The 20827-nt window shown below is 32.7% G+C and overlaps 2 protein-coding genes across 5 annotated transcripts in view; one reads left to right on the top strand and one right to left on the bottom strand.

Annotated features, from left to right (window-relative positions):
* The window catches only part of LOC117692745 (fibrinogen-like protein A), a 176131-nt gene that overhangs the window by 120497 nt on the left and 34807 nt on the right, over window positions 1–20827 (bottom strand). The window lies entirely within an intron of this gene.
* On the top strand, window positions 531–19931 carry LOC105326188 (perlucin-like protein). The gene is made up of 4 exons (XM_034481644.2): window positions 531–779; window positions 14966–15066; window positions 15171–15270; window positions 19680–19931. The coding sequence occupies exons 1-4, from the start codon at window positions 623–625 to the stop codon at window positions 19910–19912; spliced, it is 591 nt and encodes a 196-aa protein (XP_034337535.2). The 5' UTR covers window positions 531–622; the 3' UTR covers window positions 19913–19931.

Genomic DNA, 20827 nt, shown 5'->3' with positions numbered 1-20827 from the left:
CTGATTTACTGGTCTACACGTAAAAATTTTAAATTCTAAAATAAAGACGATGGTTCCTCTCAGGTTAAAATAAAAAGAAACTCAAACTTAACCCACCGTCACTAATGAAAATGTCAACGCATTGAAATATAAACCTCAATTTACTTCACATAAACGGCACAAATATATTTTGGATGTTTAAAATATTCCCTTCTCATGTTAACTGTTGCACAACAACCAAATTAAATTCATCTCCGTTCAACTTCAAGATAGCTGCTTCTGATCTCTAAACTGGTTTTCGATATATGAAATATCGAGCCCGAAGTTAAAGTGATTGACCCCATTCTCTTTGTCTTATTATTACTTTCGTAAATTACTAAAATTTGAAAGAGAATTAGCCCTTAATTTTGGCAATTTATATTTTCCTTCCCATAAGGATGATTTATCCTAAAGTACGTTGTATTTGACTCAGTATTTCTTGAGAAGAAGATTTTCAGCTCATGTGAGCTAAAAAGTGTCTACTTGAATGTAAATTTAGATCCTGTATGATTAATACTTCCTTTCTCTGTAATATTGTTTATTGACTTGGAAGATACAAGTAGCATATTTACCGTTTATACATTGTATACTTAATGTCAATACGATGAGGAACCGTTATATTGGTGTAACTCTCTTGGCCGCTCTTAGTTTTACAGCTTGTCAACATTTATACTCTACAGAGATGGCAGATGATCATGACGAAGTCCTTCGAATTCAATATGAAATAAAACAGCTCAGAGGAGAACTTGTTGCCATCAAGGGTATGTTAAAAATCAATACTTTTACAAATCCGTTCAGTTAAATAGCTTTTAATTAGGGATAGATATTGCCAGAAAAATCATATTGCGATATTTGGTGGCATATTGCGATAAATATTGCAATATATTGATTATTTTTTCTCGTAAAGGTTTTTAAAGACTAGTTTTCATGTATTTTCATCATTAAACTCAAAGTTAAATAACAACTCTTTAATCTCATTACGTAACATTAAATAAGTGGAAACAAAATACATGTATATATTGTATAAGTGCACTGTAAAAGAACACATAAGTACATCATTAGTTTTTTGACTAGATGTGAGAAACAAGAGGCCAATTGGCCTTAACGGTCACCTGAGTAGCATATATCCCATACACAAACTTGTCATAGAGTCTCATATATGCATCTAATTAATTAGGTTTCATACTGGAGTAGAAAAATTATAAATTTGTAATGACCACCACAATTCAAAAAGAACTGTGAAACCTATAATTTTGGTGAAAAACTAATAGATCTGGTCTATAAAATCATGAATTCAGTTTTCCTTTCAGGTGTGTGGGAGTAAAGAAGATAATTTTTAACGTTTAATGCATTAACATCTATACATCCATTTTGGCCCTGCCCTAGAGTCAAAACCCATTCTAGAGGGGACATGAAAATTAAAATTTCAGTAGAGGACTTCCTGGTAAACATAATTATTAGTCAGTTTTTTTATACAGATGTGTGAGAATAGAGAAGAAGATTTTTAAACATTATATGCATTAACACTATATTGCCATATTGTCCCCCCCCCCCCCATGTCCTGAACCCCTGACGCAGGGACAATGAATTTCACAATTTAGGTAAAGGAGATTGTGGATATCATAACCATGTATTCAGTTTTTTTGCCCACATGTGTGGGAGTAGAGAAGAAGATTTTTTAAGATTTAAAACATTTTTACTATATACCATATTGGCCCCACCCTAGAGTCTGAACACCTAACAAAGGGGTCATGAATTTCACAATTTCAGTAGAGGGCCTCATGGACATCATAACCATGCATTTAGTTTTCAACAAATATATATGATAGTAGAGTAGAAGATTTTCTAAGATTTAATACATTGTTACTATTTGGCCATATTGGCCCCACCCTAGAGCCTGAACCCCTGACCCAGGGGTCATGAATTTCACAATTAAGGTAGAGGGCTTCATGTACATCATAATCATGCATTTAGTGTTTAACAAATATATATGGGAGTAGAGAAGAAGATTTTCTAAGATTTAATACATTTTTACTATTTGGCCATATTGGCCCCACCCTAGAGCCCGAACCCCTGACCAAGGGGTCATGAATTTCACAATTTAGGTTGAGGGCCTCATGGACATCATAATCATGCATTTAGTGTTTAACAAATATATATGGGAGTAGAGAAGAAGATTTTCTAAGATTTAATACATTTTTACTATTTGGCCAAATTTGCCCCACCCTAGAGCCTGAACCCCTGACCAAGGGGTCATGAATTTCACAATTTAGGTTGAGGCTTCATGGACATCATAATCATGCATTTAGTTTTTAACAAATATACATGTATATGATAGTAGAGAAGAAGATTTTCTACGATTAAATACATTTTTACTATATGGCCATATTGGCTCCACTCTAGAGCCTGAACCCCTGACCCAGGGGTCATGAATTTCACAATTTAGGTAGAGGGCTTCATGGACATCATAATCATGCATTTAGTTTTTAAAAAATATATATGTTAGTAGAGAAGAAGATTTTCTACGATTTAATACATTTTTACTATTTGGCAATATTGGCCCCACCCTAGAGCCAGAACCCCTGACCCAGGGGCCATAGATTTCACAATTTTGGTAGAAGGCTTCATGGACTTAATAACCATGCAACCAGGTTTTTCCTCACATGCGTGGGGTAAGAGAAGAAGATTTTTGAAAATTTGGCTTTTTTTGCATATTTGGCCCCGCCCGTGGCACTCCAGTAGTGGTAGAGCCATGAATTTCACAATTTAGATTCTTCTTACCATAGAGATGCTTCACACCAAAAATGGTAACGATTGGTCTGGTAGTTTTTAAGAAAAAGTTAAAAATGTAAAATTGTTAACGCACGACGATGGACAAAGACCAATTGCAATAGGTCACCTGAGTGACTCAGGTGACCGAAAAAACAGGGTGTTGCTAAAACGCAGAACGGAAAACGGAACGGAATGGATTACGAAAAATGTTATATAATGTTATTTACTTTATAGATGTGTTAAACAAGCTTAAAACGATATACTTCATGTATTTTTTTAATATTGTTAAAACTGTTCTCCATATTCAATTTTTTATTTTTATTTTTTTAGAAAATGTATGATTTTTTTACAATTAACATTATGTGCTTTGACCACTAGTCCCAGTTTATCAAACTAAACAACATTTCCAGCCCTCTATTTTGAATTAGTTGAAGGAATTTAGAATCACATAGGTAAACGAACGCCGATATTAGAAGAATTTTAAGGAGGCTTTGCAGTACATCTAGAGCAGTAGTAATCTAATGAAATTATTCTGTTTTCGATTAATTATCTTTAAAATAGCGAGACGAAAAGGTTAGCAAACAGATGTTGCAGCAAAACCTCTTAACAATGAAAGTGGATGTTGTTCGTCGGTCACATTATTGATATCAATAATGCTATTAATAAATTTTTAAAATAGTATGGATCACTAAAAATTCAATGTGGATGAGGGTACATCATGTTTGATTTTTTTTTAAAAATAAGTATAAAATCCCAAATAAGTTTCGAAGTCACGAAAAACACAACCAAACGCTTCAACCAACTGCCCTACACTATTTTTCCAATAATATTCTAAAAGGAAAGTATTTTAAAAGTTATTTTAAAAGCTTATTTAATAACAATGTGTGTACATTTCATTTCTCCGTTTCGTACTTTATTAAGCAATGATTTAGTTGAAAGACATTCGTAGGAATGATATCAAATAATTACGCAACCTTTTGATAATGATTATTTATCAAAGTACTGACGGGAGTTGATTTTATCGATTATCATTTATTTTAAAATAAACTTATCTTGCGCGGCAATTAGTTTCTAGTCTGTATTTAAATTACGCACTTATTATTGATATGAATTTTAATTACACTTTTTAGACAAGAATTTAGAGAAACCCCATATGAATCATGTTGTGTAATATTTAAAGATAGATTTCAAACTATGTTTTAGTAATCGAAACAATTCTAAAAATTGTATGGATCCAAGCACTATTGATATTGAACTCCAGTCTCGTTCAACCAGACGCTCAGCTGTCTCCGTTAATCTCCGACAAGCAAGATAGTCTCTCTGTTTGTCGGAGATTTACGGAGACAGCCGAGCGTCTGGTTGAACGAGACTATATTAAACTCTGGTGTAGGAATACATGAGTCTACATAAATATCTAAATTGTTATATAATATATAACAATTATATATAATATATATATAATTATATAAAATCTTACTATTTTCAAAGTGTTTATAGATAAGTTTCCTTAAAAAACAATGCTTTAGCATTCATTACCTCGATTTTTTCTATTTTATTCAAGAATTAAGACTTGTCAGCGGTGATGATTTGTGCTTAGGTCCAAACACTGCTTCACTTTCGGTTTGCCAGAGTAACTGCATAGGAGAGTTGATTAAAATCAACCTCCAATAAAATATAAATAGCGTTATAAAGTAAAAGTTTTGTTCAATCTATACAATATTTAAGCGATAAACGTCATACTCTTTTTCCGTTCCGTTCCGTTTTCCGTTCTGCGTTTTAGCAACACCCTAAAAACATGACTCTCACAAATAAGTGGAAACATGATACATATATATATATATTGTACATGTATTAGTGCACTGTAAAAGAAGTAGTTTATCATAAGTGCATGACTACTCTCTTTTTGACTAGAGGTGTGGGGAGAAAAACACGACTCAAAAAAAATTAACAAATTTCATGTAAAAATATCAATTACACTTTCATGTTCTTTTTCAAAAAAATGAGATAGTCAACATGCTTGGACTTTAAGGTAGATCGTTGGGAAGATAAAATGTCTCCAGCTGGGGTGGTCATTGATGGGTGCTTACTTTTTTTATGTGCGTACAAATTTGTAGTTCCTCCGGAGTATTAACTTGGACTTTACACAACTTGCAGACAGCAACATTTTGTACAAGTGTTCCATTCTTTTGAATCAGTAGGAAGTCTTTCCAGATTTCGGCTTTTGCTTTGTTATTCTTTATATAAGTATATAATAATAACTTCGGAATGGACATTTTTCTGGCGTTGCGCACCCCTTTCCATTCACAATATCGACCAAGGTTTAGTACCAAATGGTGGTTTTTTTATTCTAAATAAATTTATGGAAAAAAAGTTGAAACATTTTTAGATAGTTTTTTTTAGATATTTGAACTTAAAAGTTCCAACCCCATGGGATTTTAGCTTGGAAAAAATACCCCACAGAAAACCCCATGGGGTTTTGCAATTAACCCCATGGGGCAAGAAACCCCATGAAATTATTTATGGGGGAAAAAAACCACCATTCCCGAAAAAAATCAGATGGGGTTTTTATCCCCATATTTAATGCTAATGTTAGGTTTTTTCCATAAAAACACCCTAAAATCAAAAAGATATGGAAAAATTGGCGTGAGACTTTTAAATTGTTCTTTCATTTTGGTTCTTTATTTGGCGTGCATAACGTATTGATTGAGAAGTATATATACGCCTACATCAAACACAGTCAAGCTATAAGAGTAAAATTATCCTGTTGGTTGTGAAGTTAGCGTTTTTATTGCAAAAACATTATGTCCAATACAGCTTACAGGATGCTTCTAATTGTTCACTAATTGTTAACTTCAAACCCGAATGAAACGGAAAAATATGTATACTGTTTAATCTAAAAGGGCATAATAACCACTTAGTTTGGTATTTTTAATGGTCAACCAAAATTTAATCCTAGTTGTCATGTTATAAGCGATAAACTTTGTTATGTTTTGTTTACATTTTATTTTATATACTAGAAAAAAGTGATGTTTCAAGCTAGTTCGTTATAAAGAAAAATAAACAAATTCTAGTATTTGTCACATTCAATTTCGTTTTAAACTTGCTGTTTAAGATTTAACGCCTAATATGTAAAACTAAGACATGATCTAGCAATTATTTACATTACAAAGGATCTCGCTTGTAACTCGACGACTGACAACATTGGCGGATTATTGTAAAAACCCATATGAAACATTGTTTTTGTCTAAAAAAAAAAATAAAATAAAAATTTTTCTTCTGAAAACGTGACAGTGACTCTTATAGGTCAAGGGGGGATACTTAGTACAAACCGAAAATGATAATAGATACTTAAATGTTCAAGGAAGGGATATACTGAGTACAAACCTCAAATGATAATAGACACTTAAATGTTCAAGGAGGGGAAATACATAGTACAAACCTAAAATGATAATAGACACTTAAAAGTTCAAGGAAAGGAAATACATAGTACAAACCTGAAATGATAATAGACACTTAAGTTTTATGACATCACTCTTCGCCTGGACCCATGCAAGTCATATATATTGGGCCTCGAGTGATTCGTGCAATGACATCATTAATTATACGAAAATGATTATTTCTTAAAAATAAAGTGTTTTATTTATTCAATATTGGATCTCGTAATCAGATTGTTATTACTCTGCACAGTCTACCGAGATTTTCTAGAACATTTAATATTCGTTTATTTTAAAGGGGCATGGTCACGATTTTTGTCAAATTCTATTTTTCTGTTTTTATTATTTACAATGCTTTAGGAATGCATTTCTAGTAACAAAATCAAATTTGATTGCCAGTCGTAGAGTTATAAGCAAGATATAGGGCTTCCACTTCTTTGTCATGTAAACAACGCTCGTGCCCCGTTTTTGTTTACATAGATTCAATATACCCTTAAAAATCTTTTTTAAAGAGGCATGGTCATGATTTTGGTCAAATTCTACTTTTCTTACTTACAATGCCTTAGGAATGCATATCTAATAATCAAATGAAATTTGACAGTCAGTTTTGAGTTATAAGCAAGATATAGTGCTCCAGATTCTTTGTCATGTAAACAAGGCTCGTGCCCTGTGTTTTTGTTTACATACATGAGGTTCAATATACCAATAAATAATCTTTTTTCAAGCTGATTTAACTGTGTTTTTATTCATTTCAAGCAAAAATAAACAGTTCCTAACGTTCAGCATATTCGTTGAAGGTCTAAAATTGGAATTTTCTCTTTAACATTTAAATTGTAAACAGAAGCTTTGTTTACATTGCAAAGAATTTTAAGCTCTGTAACTCGCTTTTAATTCAACAAATGACACTCAAGTATTGGTTGCATATTAAGAATGCATTACTGAGGCATTGTAAACATTAAAATCGGAAAAATAATTTTTGACCAAAATCGTGACCACGCCCCTTAAGCTCATTTGTCTATCTTTTTTTTATTTTGAGCATAAAGAAACAGTTTCCAACGTTTAACACATTCAATTTAGTATGGAGGGTAATCGTGTTCAAAAATCCAGACATGTAAACCTGTAAATCCAAATATGTAATCGTGTTGGTTTGTGAGTCTTACTATTATTGAGTGTAATTTTGATCGTATAACCTATAAAACTCAGGCATAAACACTTCAGAGTTGACAAAGTAGTCCTTCAATCTTATTTTTCTTACAGATGCTTACTTGCAGCTATTATTTACATGTTACCTGCCACTATAATACACACTTTCCATCTGTAGTCTCTGCATTGGTATTTCCGTTATCTGAAATATCACGGTTGACATGTTACAAATCGACAAATGTAAAGTCTACAAGTTTGTCGAATTTTGACATGACCATATATGGAAACAGTGACGTCACCGATAGAAAAAGGCTAGCTGCAGGTAAAGGCATGCCATAATCGCCAGAATAGGGACGGAATTGATAATAAAAAAATATATAGACCAATAGTCATATTATATCTGGATAACAACATTTCTTAGAAAGTATAATTTTTCGGAAAATCAAATTATGAGATTGGTGTACATTTTATCAAGAGAATGTATTAAAGATGCGAGTGAAGAATTTGATCGGCTTCAAATATCTTCTTAGAACTGAAAAAAATGACATAAAATGACTTTGTTTGAATATACGTGTATATTATAGAGATACACACATTTTATTAGAGTACATGCAACAAATTGTTTAAGTACAGAGCTGAATTAAGAAAATATCTCCAAAAGCCTCCTAATCGCCACCACAAAGTTGGGACAAGAACCCCTAACCCCACCCTCCCCTGCGAAAAATTACACGGGGTCCATAGATAAGATACATGTAACTGTCGTAAAATTAAAATGTGAATAAATTACTTTTAAAAATGTTTCATTTTGCATTGTCGGCAATATATTGGGAAAAAAGCCTATCATGCATATGAAAATTGACATTTTTTTTATTTCAAGCAATTATTACGAGAGATGAGTATGACGTCCTGAACGTCGGTTCAATACAGACTCACTTTGTGAAATTTGTTGATCAAAATTTTCTGAAAAGCTATTATAATACAGCTTTAATGCCACTTATGAACATATACTGTTAACCATAAAGCAGCTACTTAATTTTGTAAAATTATCGTCAATACAGTATATATTTTCAAATATTTTATGCTTAAAACTGTACCAGTTCATATACGATCAAATTCATCTGACCCACCCCGTTTCAAAAACAAAAAAAAACAAGAGAAAAGCTGTCAATGTGACAGCAAACCGGGTTTTCTTTTCTGTGAACAGTATTCATAATGCATTTGTCAATCCTGAATTGATAAATACTACCTATCCAAAGAAATGGGGTATTCTATATGCATTTTTTCCATAAATTATCAGAAATCAAAATCTTAGCAATTTGCATACCTCTGATATATGTATAATTGATCTGCAAGAGAACAACTTCCTATCTTGAAAACTGTTCGAGGAGTTATCGGTACAATAAGGATACCTTTTTGGCACTCGCCCGCCCGCCATTTTCACTATTTCAATAATCGGAAAACTCGGTTTAAAATTCTCTCTCAAAATTCTATATTTATGTAGCAATAGAGCTACATGGGACCTCATGGCGGTATCTGAACCCCATGCCGCTCAAAATATACTTACCCACTTTGGAAAATTCTTGATCCGTCTCATTTCTAGAAAAGAGTACGCATTAACTTATATTCCAGTTTAAAATACATGTCAAATTATTTCAGAGAAATAAGATATTAGGCATTTCTTTTTAACCTTTATCGTATAATACCATGAGAATTATATTACAGAAATTAGCAAATTCGTCACATCGGCAATGATTTTTATATACATGAACCTCTTATTGAGGCCAGTTCAGTAAATAAATTAATTCATATTGCGTTAAATCGCAATAGTTATTGCGTTGAAATGCAATCTTTTGCGTTTATTTGCAATGTAGTTTGCGTTTAAATGCAAAAGATTGCGATAAAACGCAAAAAGTTATGCGATTAAACGCAATAATTTTGCGATTAAACGCAAAGTATTGCTTTTAATCGCAGAATTATTGCGTTTAAACGCAAAAACTATTGCCTTTAAATGCAAGGCTATTATTGCGTTTAAACGCAATATATTTTGCGAATAAACGCAAATTTTTTGCGATTAAACGCAATAATTTTTGCAATTAAATGCAATAATTTTGCGATTAAATGCAATGATTTTGCGATTAAACGCAATGATTTTTGATTTATATCACAATCAATTCATTTGCTTACATAAACACTTAGTATATGTACCAAGTCCTTGATTTGATGGCAACACTTGACACATCACAAAGACTCAATTTCTGGTTTTCACTTGGATTAACTTGGGTTAATGAAATAGTAAGCTGTCATAACTTGAAAGCATAAGGCCCTTCTAAGCAAACCTATCCTGAAAAGAAGGATCGCGCTATAAATAAATACAAAAGAAAAAACAAGTCTTTGCTTATTCTTGTTTCCAAATTCTTCCTTAAATTTCCGCGACCCTCGCAAGCATGAGTATCAAACTTTGTTCACTTTATAAGCATGCTTAAAGGACAAACCTTATTAATTTTCAAGGAATTCCTTTACATATTTTTTAAGATATCGTTAAAATTACAACTAAGAAATTTTATGTACCACTTCCGGTTCGTGAAGGTAAATATTTCAAATCAACAACTTGATATTTTGTTGGATGTAAGCCCTGTAAAGGTAAGAAGCAAACATTTTTGAGAAAATGGGGAGTTGAAAGGATGTCCAAAGTGAAAAACTGAAGCAAGCAGGAGATTAAGTTCACCCTATTTTAATCGAAACAATCAGCCGTCTGAGCCGAATTTCGAGTTATATTTAACGAATTACCTAGAGAAGAACAGGTTCATAATTCAGAAGAGACTTTGACAAATATCGTCAACATGATTAATCGAGAATTCATTTCATGTTAATTGCTGAAGATACATACATGTATATGTATGTTACTCTTTTTAAAATTACATGTTAACTCGAATTTTCTCATAGAGCAGACTATAAATCGCAAGATCTTGGCTACGTTTTCTTTTCAATATGAAACTTAAATTTGCCTACACTAATTGTCTTCATGCGTAATTGTATGTCACTGGATAAAGATAATTTATTAAACTATATTACAAAAATTTATCACGTTTGTGGTGTTTTTCCCATAGTAATAGGAGCAATTGTACAACCACTTAAATGCACCCATCCCCAATAGATACATACAGAGCGTGCATGGGAATAGGAATAAACGAAATATTTTAATTCAAATGGTTTTTAACAAGTTCAATATTTGGTCTCTTCAATTACATGTTTATTTCTAAATTATGCATCCCCCCCCCCCCCAATATTTTCATTTCGCGTGGGGATGCTCCGCTTTGCGGTGCCCTTGTTCCTTTTGTTGCAGATGACTGGAAGAAATTACATTTTTTAATGTTTTATTTCAAACCAGGGCGTGGGTGTGTAATGCATCGTCTTTTTTTCTAAATATTGATCTTTAGGTCAAAATTTTATCACTGACCCAAATAAGAATTTCATATAAAAGACAAATAAACCCAATCCCAGAATCCAGCTTCCTCGTTTTATGCATACATCATTGCGTGGACCCTGAGGTCCACGCAGAAAATATATAAGCGAGGTTAAACCGGATGCTATGGGGAAAATTCAGCCTGCGCATGAGCTAGCCTGGTTCCTGTGCGTAATGGGTACCTCAGGGAACCAGGCTAGCACACGTTTATCTGAATCGGGATCGGGATTCCTTGCCATATGCACACATAAGTTCAAAGGCGCTGTAATATGCAAAGTTGTCGGTAACAGTACAGAAACAGTTTTCCTTTTAAAGAAATGATTGGAATGTGATATGAACTATCAGTATTATGAAATAAGTTAATGTTATGCCGAAACTACAACATGCATCAAATAGCATAATTTGCAATGTTTTGTTGTTTTCCGAATACACATGTAACTTAACTTTACTTTTTTAGTAGGAGGACTTCCCGTTTAACTTTTTTAAGCATTTAAGTATGATCGAATAATTATGTCACTGTATAAAAGTTTAAATCTCAAGAAAAATGCATCAAAATATGAAATTTTCATTTCTACAAAGCTGTCACTGCATAGTTAATAAAGTAGTGCGAATCGTAATGTGTGCGCAAATAGTAGAATTCACCGAATGCCTGATACTATACATGCAAACTTCATTCATAGATAGATCAAAATTATTTTAGAAGTATGAACCCTTTAAATTCTGAGATAAAAAGTCCGGGCTATATACGTAATACAACGTACAAAATTTAGTGGTAAAAAGCAGAGGGCTAGAGTCGGTGGATTCTCTGATAATCTTAAGGCTTTCACGTTTTCGTTGGAAACACATGCAAATGGTCCACGTATTGTAGTCCTTTTTTAAAGGACAGCAACTTGTTTATTCATATAGACGTTCTTACAATTTGCTCAGGCCAAAATTAAACATATTTATGTTTCCCCTAACGCGACCGACACAATTAAATCCCGCCGACTGAATTGTTTTTTTCACCACATTGTAAACACATTTTTTTTTTTATAAAGAAACCTTATTTTACCCAAAATCGTTTTTAGACGACCCACATCGTTTTCGTGTTCCAATCATTTTGAAAGCCTCGATCATTAACATGGGCGAAATACTCGCATAATAAATATTTATGTTCCCCCTAACGTGACCGACCCAATTAAATCCTGCCGACTGAATTGTTTATTTCACCACATTGAAAACACATTTTTTTTTTATAAAGAAACCTTATTTTACCCAAAATCGTTTTTAGACGACCCACATCGTTTTTGTGTTCCAATCATTTTGAAAGCCTCGATCATTAACATGGGCGAAATACTCGCTTAATATTAGGTAACTTCGCCGGAATTTCCTCCGAAAGAGAATGTGTTCTGAGTTTACGATGGTGTAAATTAACCCCAGAGACATTAAAATGATAATCATTTAATTCAATAGACGTTTCAATGGCCTCAGTTAACCACTGTTGTGATTGATCGATTGTCTTATCTTTTACGTGTATAAAAACGAGTAAGGCAACATGTAGTCTACTGTGCATTGAAGATTACACGATATGTTTATTACTTTTAGTGTTGATATCAAAATTAAGTTGGTAACTTGTAATTAGTAAATAACTCTACCAAATTAATGCTAAAATAATCATAAAACCATATGCCTTCCATATGTTATCTTAAAATTTAAAATGATCCTCTACACAATAGTTGGTCAAAAGGTTGGACTAATACCTCCAAAATACACAGAAGTACAGAGATTGATTTTATTTAGATTGAATAAGTTTTTAAACCTTTTAGAAGTTGTTTTATTTTTTTTATTAACTTGCTTATAAAGTTTAATCCAATTTTAATCAAGGTTGGATCAGTGTATATCATCATTCTTGTAGGTTATGCTGTATAAGATATTGACAGTCTTCCTGATGTCAAACTTCCTCCTACTTTTCTGTTAAGGAGAAATTAATCTCCCAAAAATTAGGTTGGTACCTGTATGATAAAAGACTATTTACGTTTTGAAAAAATTAAACAGTCAACTTTCAAATCAACAGATACAAAAGAGTTGGTTTTGGTTATGACTATTATTTAAATGAAATTGCATGTAGGCTTTACAAACATCTTTAGTATCTAATTTGGGTTAAAATTTCCTTGTCAAAGAAGAACATTCTCTGCAAGTGTGGTGATTTTGTGTAACCTCACTGTTGTAGAATCATTAAATATGACTTCATAAATATTTACATTATTTTATTATTTACATTTATTACACTATCTTTAGTTTATCAAATATTATTGTTTTAATATACTTTTAGACAAAATTTATATACCAAATATTGAAAAATTAATCGATACTTTGAAGTAGGTACATTATGACCATTAAAATGATATTTAAATATAGGTTTACATGTACATCAACATACAACTGATAATGAATGTATTCATGCACCTCTAGTCATTGAATCAAACATGTTAGAATTTAAGATGAACAATATCAAATTTTGAATCCGATATTAAAAATTTGTTTTACATTCCATCAGTACAAGTATAAAATTAGTTTTACAGCTGGTCATATTTTTTTTAGTTTTGTAATTATTTAAAGAATTGATTTATTCATTATCATTTATAATTTATAATGTATTTTATATTGTGCCATTACAGAAAAAAAAATTATTTACCTACCTACAATGTACCTACCCAACTTCAAAATTTAGGGTCGGGTTAGGGGAAACATAGATATTTTTAATGATGGCCTCACGGTTCACAACTTAATTCATAAGTTTTATTACCAACCTGTCGTGGTATTAATATTAAATATTATGTAATAATTTTTAAACGTGTACGCAGGGGCTTAAAACACGCAGGTTGATTAATTCACGTGGCCGAAAGTGTAGAGTGAGTTACATGTAATCATCGGGTAGATACTATGGAATAACTACTTGCATATCTAAAACCTAAGTTGTCATCCATGATTACAACTTTGGTTTAAGGTATGCAAATAGATAGCAATTTCATTTACTGAACATATGTAAAATCTCAATTGCTATGCATACCATAAATAAGTTTCAAATAAATAAATTTATTCTTTACGTTATCATTCAACATTATTCATAGAAAGTGAGTAATTTGACCCAAACTCCTAATGATCCGCCAAAGCGTGTCCACCTCCTTATTCTCATTTTTAAAGCGCTATGCATAGCTCAGCGCTTTATTATCGTTAGACTTCTACTTCCGCTGCATGGAATAACCGCCCCCTATGAGCAGAAGTTTACATCATTTAAACTGGTTAGGGAACAATTTTCAGGAGTTTGTGCACATAACTGCACGGGCTATTGTGAATTTAATGTACGGGCTATTGTGATTTTAATGTATGGGGTTTACGTTCATCATTCCAAGGGCTGCCACGCAGTGATGAGGAAATATAGTGCGAATACAAAATGTTATATACACATATCTGTTATATACATACAGAAGCTGGGTAAGCACTGGGTACTTTCAGTACTCTGATTGCTATATCGGGGCTGGTTTCTCGTAAATAAGAGTATGTTTTTAATTTATTTTACAATAATTACCTGACAGGTAAAATTCAAGTAAATCATCAATTCAATGTGTTGAAATATAAAAGAAGTAAGCAGTTTGTCTGGTACAGGCATTTTGTAGTTTAATGGCAAAATGTCTTAATTCATAGGTATAGATACTTTAAACATCAAACAATAAAAGGTGGAGGTAACAATCAAAGGAATCTCGGGCTGAGGCACTCAGATGACCGTCCAAGGCATGATAGCCTCTTGTTGAGAATTGTATTATATTTTCCATGTGTAAATCCCAATAATTACGGGGTGTGGCATTTGTGAAATTCATTATAAAGGTTCCCATTCCCGTACAGGTAAAGATATTCATAATTTGGACATAAGAGGCTAAAACGTTTATGTAAAGAAACTGAAACTAATTAAAAGTTTCTGACCTATCGACAGTGAATGATGCGAGACAGCAGACAAAAACTAAATGGAATCTGCATTCCAATCCATAATGAAATATAATTGGTTGTAAAAGCTTCGATAAGTTACAATGACATGTTTAGAATTAATGAAATTTTATATCAACCGATGAATAATATAAATCTTATTCCACTATTGTAGCACGGTTCCCAAAACAGCATTCTTGTCCACCACATTGGACTAGTTTTGAAACATCCTGTTACTTGGTATTGAAAGAAAAGAAGATGCACGAAGATGCCGCTGTAAGTTAATTTGCATGGCTGTAAAGCTACTATATTGGCTAATTATACAACATCATAGCAAACGTATATTACCAGCTAAGCAATCTATGTAGCAATAATTTCAGATGCACTGCATACGATATGGTTCCAAATTGGTGGAAATCGAAACGGCGGAGGAAAATGTGTTTATAAGAAATAATCTACTGGGGTCGTCAGATGACAATGGTATGTTTTTGTAATGTCGTTTAAATTTTAATTCAGCTTTCCCTCAATTATAGTATTATCATGAGATGAAAATATTTTCTAACTTGGTAGCTGCATTAAATGAATCTAAAGCCTATATTTAACTTATTTAATCTGCCTACATTTTCTAATCATGTAACATTACATTCATTTAGAGCCCCTTTCTAACACCAGAGCCCCTGACCCAGCTGCCATGACCTTCATAATTTTTAAAGACGCATTCTTCCTGTTCAGTACTATGTACTTATATTCATTTGCTTAAAATTCACGAGCAAAGGAGACGATTTTCAAATAGTTAATGCATTTCTCTATATAATCATTAAAGCCCGACCCTAACACAAGAACCCCTGACCCTGGGGCCATGAAATTCACAATTTTGGAAGAGACATTCTTTCTCATCATAACTATGTACTTAGCTCATCTGCTTAATATCCTGGAACAGAGAAGAAGATTTTTAAACAATTAATGTATTTTCACTATAGAATCATTTGAACCCAACCCAAGCCCCTGATCCTGGTGCCATGAATTTGAACGAAACTACAAAAACTGCTTTGGTTGTCATGATATCGAAACTTTGACAGACAGCTTCACTAGCTTTTCTAAATATGTATTAATCTATTTCATTACATTTCTTCAGCAGAACAAAAAGATTTTAATCATAATATTCTTCCACAAGACAGAACCCCTACCTTAGGTGTCATGAAATTTGGCATTTTGGTCGTCCTTCATTTGCAGTCAATTTCTATTCAGTGTTACAAGACGTATTTTTAGACATTGTATGTTAATACATTATATTATATAATTAACACTATATGATCATTTTGGCCATGCCTTGCAGTAGGAACCCCTGAACTAGGAACCCCTGAACTGAGCTCGAGGAAACACCCCCTCTCCCTGAGAGATGCATGTACTGAGAGTGTTTATTAATTCTTTATTCAAAAATTCCTCTAAACGAAACCGATAAAATTCCTGAAACACTCTCCAAACTGAACTTTTATTCTGCAGCCTCATCAACTTCTGACCAGACCGGCCATTGTGATAAAAAATGATAAACTGAATTTCATTGGTTAATATTCCTGATTGTCCAATCAGAATCTGTCTTTCTTGAAGACGTCAAAATGGCTGGCCCTGCCAGAAGTCAATGTGGCTGCAGAATAAAAGTTCAGTTGGAGAGTATTTAAGGAATTTTATCGGAATTTAAGGATGTAAGTAGCGTGCGTTTGATGTGAGATTTTAAAAGATTAGTGCGAATGTTTCTCGACTTGTTGCAAAACTGCTGTTGTCATAGGCAAAATCCCATCGTGAACATTTCTTGTAAATAGAGGAGTGTTAAAAAAAGAGGTGTCACTTGACATGTGCGCAGTGTGAAGATACTTAAGCCACGTGCATTGGGGCGTGACGAATCCTTTCTAACAAGCAATGTCGATAATATTTGAAAGTGAATTGGGAAGTCAGAGTGTGTATACCAGCTACCAATGGGGGTTAGCAGGTGAAAAGGTGTGAAACTCAATTGACAGGCGTAATCTTTCTACTGCATTTATCGGAGTACCATTAAATTTAACCACCCGGTTAAGGTGTAATATCCCTCTACTATTGAAGGTTCTACATGCAGGTTTTACATACAGTATATATGATTAATTACCATAATTTCTAATTTTTTAGAAAAGGTTTTCTGTTTTTTATTTTGTATAAGTTAATAGTAAATGATTCCATACGTTTTAGAATGCTAAAAAGTGTAAACCAGAGCATTTTGCTATTATAGCACAAAAAGGAGATAAAATGAAAGATCTTCCAGTAATTGGCATACTTTTAATATAGAGATGTATTATTTGAATAAAATGTGATACTGTTCTTTTTCAAATTTTGTTTTCCCATATCTGATCTTTCAGAATAGAAAAACCTGATTCAACTTTAAATATTTGAAATGTTATAAGTTTCACATGATGATGATTAAGTCTAGAGTTTGCAATTGTCTTAGTATGTTTTCCCAATTATAATTCATTAACCTTTGTGAACGAGCTATTAAGAGAGAAATGGAGATATTCCATCTGAGATTATCTGGCCCAAAATATCAAACACGTATTATTCATGTACTGTTCTAGTATATATAATTATGTTATATTTGGGGGAAAACGATGCATTTGGGGATGGGAAAACGGGGGGTGGGGGGTATAAATATTACCTCATAAAAATTTAATCAATATGATTAGTTTCTTGTAATTTTTAGTGAAACTTTTATAACTTTTTGTCCCCCCCCCTCCCGTAAAAGTCGGGGTTCAATTCGTTCTGTTCAAATTTTGTCTTTTAATACTTGAATTTAAATAAATGTCGCCTTTTTTCAGCACAAAATGGGGACCAATACCGCCTCCCTTGTTGCTACATGCCTTGATAATTGTGAGTTATCAGAAAGAAAGTGGGAATATTTAGAGGGACATTCCACCTTAAATTTAAAAAAAATACAGTTAAACCGTGTTTTATGGTAAAAACAGACCTTTCAGATTTGGAACACGATATTCCAGATATGTGGAACAAAATAACGTATAAACAAGAGGCCAGTAGGCCTTTACGGTCACCGGAGTACTATAACCGACACACAAAATTGTGGAGGAGTCTCATAAATGCATTTAATTGAGTTTCATTATGAAGTAGAAAATTTTATGTTGCAATGACATCCACATCCGGGATCCCTGCCCGAAATATTTAGGAAAGGACTCTTAATCCTATAGATAAGCACAAGACCTATCACGTATTACATTGTGACCTGCTACTGAAAAGGTGCAGAGCTTCCATGTAAACTATTTTTCCCAAGTATGTTAACATTCTAAGAAGGTTTTATATTTGAATGTTTTCAAAGATAAAGTTAAACAAGGTGGCTTGTATACTACTTATTAATTCTACTTGTTTATTTAAAAAAAATTAAAAACTCTTTTTGTTTCAAATGATAAAATTACTTGCATAACTATTTTGATCATAGAACTTCTTATAAATAATTACATGATATTTAATGATTAATTACTAAATATGAAGCAAGGGAAGATAACTCCATTAACTGTTATAATCCTCTTTCTTGAACTCTTTTCAAATGTTTTCACAATATCTTATTGATAACTTTGATGGACAGCTTCATTTTTTTCTTTTCTTAACACATGAATTAACTCATTTCTTTCATTGAAATTCCTGAGCAGAGTAAAATTATAAGACAAATACATTACCTCCTCCCTCCCCCACTACCCAGCCATGACCCTTTCCTTACATGCAGGTTATTATGACAGGATATATTTTTTCTAAATATGCAGTTAGTTTTTATTCCGTGTTCTATGTCTGTAGAGAAGATTTTTTAACATATGCATTAACACTATAAGGCCATATTGCCCTCCCTCACGACCTAAACCCCTGACCCCTGTGGCAATGCATTTCAAAATTTCGGTAAAGGAGTTCTAGACATAATAACCATGCATTCAGTTTTCCCCACGTGTGTTGGAGTAAAGAAGAAGAAGATTTTCTAAGATTTAATACATTTTCACTATATGGCTAAATTAGCTCCGCCCTAGGGCCTAAAAGCCCTGTCCCAAGGATCATGAATTTAGGTTAAGAAGTCCGTAGACATAATAACCATGCACTCAGCTTTATTCAAATATTTATGAATTAATACATTTTCACTATAAGACCAAAGTGGCCCCACCCTACAGCCTGAAACCCTGACCCAGGGTCCATGAATTTCACAATTTTGGTAGAAGGCTTCATGTACATCATAACCATACATTCAGTTTTTTCCTCACATGTGTGGGAGTAGAGAGGAAGAGTTTTGAAAATTTGGCGGTTTTCATATTTTGCCCCGCCTGTGGCCTCCCGCGGGAGGTAGACCCATGAATTCATAATTTAGATTCCTCTTACCATAGAGATGCTTCACACCAAAAATAGTAATAATTGGCATTGTAGTTTTCAAGAAGTTAAAAATGTAAAATTATTATCGCACAGACGCACGACGACGGACGAAGAACAATGGCAATAGGTCACCAGAGTGACTCAGATGACCCCCAAAAAAATCTGTTTCCAAATAAAATCGTCCAATCACATTTATTCTGATAAAAGGTACATACGTGCGCATAGAACGCAAACCAGGTTTATTACCAAAAGAGTTTTGTGTCTGTACACAACTCATGTTCAAAAATATGTACTGTCGCAGGGGATGCTCCGCTTAGCTTGTTTGGATATGCACTTTCAATGTGTCAAAATCTTAATTATATAATTGTATATGTTAATTACATCTGTAAAATTGAAGTGTGAAGTTAACATATTTGTTTTGTAATTATGATATTAATCTTTTCTTACCCGTGAGTTTATTTGATTCTCTTAGAAATTGATAATTGCTCAATTATTTGTTTCAATAGTCCCTTTTTGGACTGGTGGAACAGATGCTGATGTTGAGGGAAACTGGATTTGGTCAATGACAGGAAAACCCTTTACAACGTTCGAAAGCTGGAAAACTGGTGAACCAAATAATGATGATAGAGGAAAGGAAGAAGATTGTCTGGAGTTTAAAAGAAAACTATCCAAAACTTGGAATGATGCAGTATGCAACCTTACCAAACCATTCATTTGTGAGAAAAATGTTTTCTATTAAAAAGTTGCGCATCCATTCAGTTGTGAGAAAAATGCCTTATTTTTAGAGTATATCCTGTCATCAATTCAGTTGTGTGAAAAATGCTTTCTAAATGAAGAATTGATGCGTATCCATTCAGTTGCGAGACAAATGCCTTATTTTTTTATTTCCCGAGTGTCTGATCAAAATGAAACAAATGTATAGGTGTAGGATTCTAAAAATGCATAAATCCTGGTTTGATTATTTGGGTATGAACATTTTTTATCTTATGAATCATATTTATATGAACTAAATCCATTGGTACATGTATGTGTTTATGTTAGTTCAGCACTCGGATAATTGAATTTGATAATAAAATATTCTTTATAATGTTGATCTTTACAATGGGTCACAATCATATTGGAATGAACTTTCTTTCGAAATAAACAATGAAATAAAATAACCATTATGTATTTTTGTTTACAATTGTAGTCTCACAACATTGCTAAGTAGGTTAAAGGGACTTGGACACGATTTGAGCTCAAAATTTTCAAAATTTATTTTTTCCACTTTTTAAGTCTAGAATGGTTGATATGGATATTGTTATTGCTTCCTCAAAATTTTAAAGTCAAATATTGAGTAACAAGCAAAATACAGAGTTTGAAGTTATTTGTTTAGTAAACAAAGCTTGAGTCTTGTTATTGTTTAAATATGTGTTATATTGGAATTAGTTTCAATGAAAAGGCGCTTCCTTTTGTCTTTTGTTGACAATATTTATGAACACATTGAATCATTTATCTTGTTTGCCACCAGTCATTTTGTCAAATAAATGGTAATTTCTTTACTTTATATTATTTGTAAAAAAATATATATGACTCGATCTTTGTTTACATAACAATGAATCCTTATGTCTGTATCTTGTTTGACACTCCACATCTAACATTTATATTTGGTCAA

The sequence above is a fragment of the Magallana gigas genome, chromosome 3 (assembly GCF_963853765.1).
Source record: "Magallana gigas chromosome 3, xbMagGiga1.1, whole genome shotgun sequence".
Classification (NCBI taxonomy): Eukaryota; Metazoa; Mollusca; class Bivalvia; order Ostreida; family Ostreidae; genus Magallana; species Magallana gigas.
The sequence above is the reverse complement of the archived record's forward strand: the minus strand, read 5'-3'. Positions and strand labels throughout refer to the sequence as shown.

Bases quoted from the DNA above. Each gene is read 5' to 3' on its own strand.
- LOC105326188 (XM_034481644.2), top strand. From the start codon at position 623: ATGAGGAACCGTTATATTGGTGTAACTCTCTTGGCCGCTCTTAGTTTT. The intron at 15,067-15,170 runs GTAAGTTAATTT...CAATAATTTCAG, and splicing joins AGATGCACGAAGATGCCGCT to ATGCACTGCATACGATATGG. The intron at 15,271-19,679 runs GTATGTTTTTGT...TTGTTTCAATAG, and splicing joins GGGGTCGTCAGATGACAATG to TCCCTTTTTGGACTGGTGGA.